Here is a 6,570-nt window from a genome sequence, read left to right on the forward strand (position 1 = left end):
CAGTAGAACATCCAGGGGAAGCAAAGAGGACCATTAAAGAACACGTAGTCTCGCTCTGCTCTCTGCTGTGGTTTTCATCAATATGACGTTTCATCAAAGGAAGTGAAGTTTTGTGTAGCTAGGGAGGGGCTTGTTGTTAAGTTTTCAAAGAAAATGCATCATTACAGACTGTAAAGGGAAATTTACGACTAATAATTTAGCAATAATTACGCATAGTTAGTCTTATTGACTTCTCAAATTGGTTTGCGTCGTAATCGTGTAGAATTTGGAGAGGAGCATCATAGCGGAACAAGAACGTAGGTATAATTTGGGTAAGTTCGTCTTATGTTCCCTGTTTCCGTGAACAAGTCCGTTATTTCTTCTTAGTATGTAATTTGAGTAGACCTGTGAAATAATTCGAAGGCCCAGAGTATCTTCCGTGTTAATTATCAGTAGGCTACAATGTAATGAGGTTGGAATAAGAGTTTTACACTTTGTAGCCGCTGTCACGCGGAACTACCGCATGAGGCAATTGAAAGTTTGTGGCGCTCGCTCGCATAGCCATTTTATCAGCCCGCTATGTTCTTTCCACACTCTGGTTGCTATAGCCACATCGGAACTGACATTTTAGTGTAACATTTTATATCCTTAAAGAGTAAATTAATGTATCACTATGTCTGTCCCAGTGGCCCACATAGCTACTTGATCACTTTTAATGCAGACTAGCTTACCCAAAAGCGATGAGTATGTGTTTGGCTAACCCGGCGAGCTTCAGACGATAGTGAGGCCTGATTTGACTTCAATGTCACAGTTGTTGTCGTCACACTCGGCCATCACACATCAGTGTTCGTGGGCTGATATAGGCTAATGATCAGTTCAGTTGAAACCAAGATGTATTTACAGAAAGTAATCTGTCGTCTTCATACGCAGGCTACTACAGAACACAGACTCATATTGTGCTCAATTAGTGCTCACAGACCTCTCAGAACAGCTGCCTCGCTGGAGAGCATCTGTCTGTTCTGCACTATATCAGCACAGAACTTGCTCCAGAGTCACTGACCTAAAGGGTCCATAATTTCTCTGGCAGATTCATAAATAGATATACACACACTTCATTCATATTCATCCCAACATAATTTTGTCTGCTTCCACTTGTAGTTTTACTGTAGCCTATGAAATGAAAATGTTTAAAGACAAACTACAGTAGCCTATAATGATCTTTTCCTGAGTGCAATTTGCATTAGTTATAGCATTAGTTATACATTTATTTATTTCAGACAGCACCAGAGAATGCAAATAAATGCCTGAGACTGAATGTGAATTTAAAAAGAAGAAGAAAAACTGTTAAAAGTGTATTTTAAATCATGCTTTCAGAATCATGTATACTCGTTTTAAGTGTAGACGCATTGGTGTTTGTGGAACTGAAGTGTGTCTCCTTGAGCGGTGTTTACACGGTTGCATCCAGCCGTGATGAGCACACACAGCACAGGAGAGAGAAGGGCCCTCTGCCCCACCCCTTACCTCCAGCAGCTAAACCTGGAGGCACTCAGCCTTGTTTGGCCTTCTAACCAGGTCTATTGTTGTAATTTACAAAAACCTGGCCGTGAAAAGTCTTTTTTTTTTCATCCCTGAAGAATGGTTCCATCAAGATAATCATCAAGAAGTCAGATAGAGCAATTAGTTCATCTTGGCTCCTGTTTTCTACTCTATAATTTATTTGATATTTGGTGTTTTTTAGATGTAAACAAACAAAATCTATAAAGTATATTAAGCAGCTGGTGTAATATCCCAATGAAGGCATATTACACGCATGCTTTTGAACTTCCAGATAACTGTGGACTGCCTTTCACTTCTCTTTCTGTCTCACGGTTTATCTCTGACTGACGTGGTCATCCTCCCTGTGTCCACACAGCGTCCAGCACAATTAGAGAACGATCGCCGTGACAACGCCAGTGCTGAATCAGCGGTTCCACGCCTTGTTGTCTTGGAGCTTGACCAGGAAACGAGTACTTTCAGAAGACAAAAAAAACAGTCCAACTCGCCACTTTCACACTCTCCAACAACAATGTCCTTGGCACTCAAACAAGTCTTCAACAAAGACAGGACATTCCGCCCGAAGCGCAAGTTTGAGCCCGGGACTCAGCGCTTCGAGCTGCACAAGAAGGCGCAGGCGTCGCTCAACGCGGGCCTGGACCTGAAGCAGGCGGTGCAGCTGCCGCACGGCGAGGACCTCCACGACTGGGTGGCCGTGCACGTGGTGGACTTCTTCAACCGCATCAACCTCATCTACGGCACCGTCAGCGACTCCTGCACGGACCAGTCCTGCCCCGTCATGTCCGGCGGTCCCAAGTACGAGTACCGCTGGCAGGACGAGAACAAGTACCGCAAGCCCACGGCCCTCCCCGCCCCCAAGTACATGAACATGCTGATGGACTGGATCGAGGTCCAGATCAACAACGAGCACATCTTCCCCACCAACATCGGTGAGAGGCGCACTGTCAGCAGCACCCCACGTCCAGCGGTGGGGAAGTCCAGCTTCGGAAAGTAAACGTCCAACCATGTATTCATGGGTTTCAATCAGGTCCCTTTCCACAGGTGTATTAATCAAGCACCATGCAGTCTGCATTGATAATCAAGATGCTTGATTTTATACACCTGTGGAAAGGGACCTGATGAAACCCATGTATTGGTTCTACTGTACCTGTGCACGTAACACAGGTGATCTCACCCAATTAGCTGCTCTCTCTGGCTGAAGAGTTGTGCTAGTTGGAATCAGCCTGTTGAAGTGAGCGGTTGGCACAGATATGGGGTCGGACCTTTACTCTCTGAAGCTGGACTTTTCCACCTCTGCCCACGTCTTCCTCCTGCCTTCTCTCAGTGTTGCTATGGGACACTTGTGGAGGACAATTCAGACAGCCTTTAGAATAATGGTTTAGCTTAACGTGAATCCATACGTGCACGCACGACACGTGCAGCAGAAATATGCATTAGTATTGCTGGCCTAGATGCCATTTTAGGATCAGGGCTGTGGGTCCTAAATAGGCTCCCTGGCAGGAGACAGAGGCGCTGCCATTAGACGGGTCAGGTCACTGAATGCACAGTGAGATATAAATAGCCAGGCCTTGTGCTTATTGCAGGGGAAACGGATTCTTAGAAAGCAGTAAGATAACTCCAGTTTGTGTAAGGGCCAAGATTTGACTAAAAAGGCAGGGCATGCTGGTCTGTCAGAGAGGCTGACACATAGGCTGGTTTATCACTATGACCTGCCCACACTCACAGTATGAGTCTCGGTCTTATCCTGTTGAGGGGTACGATCACAAATATGTGATTAGAATGTTCGGCAAACTGTGAGTTCCGCATTATGATGCAACCCTCAGATTTTCCCCACAGACTGTATACAGAACACTGAAACTATAGATTGTTTGAGTTGAATTCAAGAAGGAACTAGGAAAATAATTCACTCCTCAACAGGAGTGAGACGCTCTGATAGGGAAAAGATCTACCTCATCCAAGCACGTGTCTTGACAGCTTCATTGTCTTTAATCCACCGTTATGCTCATAATGTCCAAGCCTTACTGTGATAGTGTGTTACAGTGTTAGAGCACTATAATACATCTAGTCTCTTCATCCTTTTTTACATCCTAATGAATTACTCTGTGTTGTTCGCATCCTTTTATTCCAATTTAATTAGGTATTCCATAGAAAATTAGTTGTGATTAGTTTTATTTCTATTTAATATTTCAGGTACTCCCTTCCCCAAGACGTTCATGCAGGTAGCGAAGAAGATCCTGTCACGCCTGTTCCGAGTGTTCGTCCACGTGTACATCCATCACTTTGACCGTGTGAGCCAGATGGGAGCGGAGGCCCATGTCAACACCTGCTACAAACATTTTTACTACTTCGTGACCGAGTTCAACTTGACCGACCACAAAGAATTGGAGCCACTGGTAGGACTTTGTGTGTATGTGCATGTGTGTGTGTGTGTGTGTGTGTGTGTGTGTGTAAGTGTGGTACATCATTATGTGTGTGTGCGTGTGACACTGTGTGTGTGTGTGTGTGTGTGTGTGTGTGTGTGTGTGTGTGTGTGTATGTAGGCTACATGTGACAGTTGAATAACGGGTAAAAGAGTAACCCCAGTTAAAGGGTAACCCTTCTCAACAAGCTTAAAGGGTTAACTATTGAGTGGCATTAGTGAGTATAAAGGAAGTGTTTGGTGCGTGCGTTTGCATTGGTTGATATCAGCAGTGTGTATCGGGCAAAGAGGAAACTTGATGCTTCATTGTTTTTTTTCTTTGTGCCAAACGCTCAAACACTAGCGACCGAGTCAGGTGTCCTCCACAGATCCTGTTACAGGAGACGAGCCCGTCACACACACACAGGCAGGGTAAACAACGTCACGAGGAGCCTGAGACCAAAAGCAGCTGTTTGTGTTTCAGAACTCTGCATTTGCTCAGTAATGCCTTCACTGAATTGTTTCCCTCCTTCCATTCAACAGAAAGAGATGACTGCTCGTATGTGCCACTGAAAGGAAGCCATCGACCGCATCGATCCCATCAACCGACCCCAGGTGTAACAAACAAACAAACAAAACAAACAAACAAAAAAGAATCTTCAAGAGTTTATTTTTTATAAAGACAATTAATGCCTACGTATTTAGAAAGAAATGTGTAAATGAAAAACTTTATTCTTTACATGTGTTGGGACGTTTTTTTTAACTCAGTATTATTTTATGTTGTTTGTTGTCGCGATATTTGTTATGGATAGTCTACATTAAAAGCAAATGTTCTCGCTTCATATTTGTTTGTCGCAATTATTGTTATTAAATCGTGATCATAGGTATCTCGGCTGCATTATGAATAAGTATAAACTTCTTCTGCAGACTATCTGAAAATGTAAAACCCTCTAATCTGCTTTAGTGGATTTATTGATGGATAGATCCACCAAATGAGCAATAATTTATTTTAAATTATTAATAATCTGATTAATTATATTAATTACATTTATAAGTAACATCAAATCATGTTTTTCAGTCAGCAACAGCAGCAGTCAGACTTTATTTTAGTTGGCAGAGGACTATTTGTGGGAGAGTTGTCCTTGGTACTAAAAGGTAAATGTCCAGCAGGGGGCACAAGAGTCACATCGAAAATTAAATGAAATGCATCGAATTTAAAAAAAAAATCCCCAACGATGTAATCAGGCCATGAGTTTCACATAACACACTGAACGAGTGAGGCATGGTTCTGATTATGCAACAAGCTTCGAGTCTGTACTAGTGGCCTTGTCTGAAGCTCGCAGACTCTAACAAAGGACTTTTGTTCATTTTCTGGGAAACAGTAGGCTAAACTGCTTATTGACATTTCTATTGACTGAAGTTTTAATATGAGAAATCATCTGCTTGCCAATAGCCTAATTCAGTGCATCAATAGCAGGGGGTTGTGTATTATCAGCATAAAGTTAACCACTGTTAAAACCTTTGTGGCAAGCAGACAGCAAGAATGTGTTAGTTTGTTGACATGACACTGCTTACACTGACATGATAAGATAGTGTGTTTGTTAGCGTATCCCTTTGTGTCCTCCCATGCCACGCTATAAACTAAACCAGGCCTGCACTCATGATAGCCGGCCTGGTGTTTAGAACACCGCCGTAGCCCTCTCGGGACCTGGGAGAGAAAGAGGCCCAGGAACCCTTATGTCATAAACAACATGAGCCCGTCTCCGCGAGGCCATCTCAACTAGTCTGGGATGTTCAAAACATCCCTCCCCCCTCAGAAGTCATGGCTTATCCTCCACCTTCTATTCCCCCCATGCATTACGTGCAGAAAGCCAGATCGAGCTCTACATTCTGTTCTTTTGCGCTTCTGGAATGTACTGGGTGAATCGAGGAAAGTGAGACGTCAAAGGGGCGGGGATTGGATGGGGAAGTGGGCTAGTCCAAGTAAAATGATGATTCAATCGAAAGAAACATTGCAATGCAATGCATACCAACGGATTCTGAGCGAGTGCATCTGTGCATATGTGCAGTTAAAAACGTCCTCTGGTGAAGCATTCTCAACTGCTATCTAGGGTGCATTCTCACTTACAAAACAAGCCCTCCTGGTTATCCTTCCTAAAGGGCCATTTACTGTAAAATGAGCAAGTTTGGAAGTTGTACCACGCAGAACATACAGAAAAAAAGGGAAACCAATTTAGAAATCTGTTCAAATGTTTATATTTTAGGCCTATATATATATTCATATCATATTTAAGTCAACGTGTTTTATGGAATTCATATCTCTTTACAGATTGTGTCCTGCATTCTTCCACAGGGCCAGAGCTCATCTCCTATGGGCCTCTGTGCCAGCATGATCTATGTTTTGCTATGAAAACTGACCTTGACTGAGATGTATTTGGACAGACAGTGAAGGTTCACAGCAGAAGTGTTGTGAGTCCAGAGACATTTCGGAGGGTAGAAACAAGGTTACATAATCTGAGGGGTTAGAGGGGGGAGTATTGCTTAATCGAAAGAGTATTTTCTGGGGTGGATGAAATTCCTCCTGTAGGAACTAAACGCCAGTTAAACCTGCTGGAAAAATGGGAAACTGGGGCGATTTT

The 6,570-nt window shown here is 43.3% G+C and overlaps 1 protein-coding gene across 2 annotated transcripts; it reads left to right on the top strand.

The window, feature by feature from the left end:
- The first annotated feature begins 102 nt into the window (after positions 1–102).
- Positions 103–4,773, top strand: mob3a (MOB kinase activator 3A). Of its 2 annotated transcripts, none has more exons than XM_062556779.1 (4): positions 103–311; positions 1,892–2,462; positions 3,724–3,926; positions 4,475–4,773. In XM_062556779.1, exons 2-4 carry the CDS (start codon positions 2,045–2,047, stop codon positions 4,502–4,504), a joined length of 651 nt encoding a protein of 216 aa, XP_062412763.1. In that variant the 5' UTR covers positions 103–311; positions 1,892–2,044; the 3' UTR covers positions 4,505–4,773. The 2 variants fall into 2 exon arrangements, with proteins under 2 accessions (XP_062412763.1, XP_062412764.1); XM_062556780.1 differs by having other exon boundaries at positions 103–296.
- Positions 4,774–6,570: the final 1,797 nt, after the last annotated feature.

The sequence above is a fragment of the Sardina pilchardus genome, chromosome 15, assembly GCF_963854185.1.
Source record: "Sardina pilchardus chromosome 15, fSarPil1.1, whole genome shotgun sequence".
NCBI classification, from domain to species: domain Eukaryota; kingdom Metazoa; phylum Chordata; class Actinopteri; order Clupeiformes; family Clupeidae; genus Sardina; species Sardina pilchardus.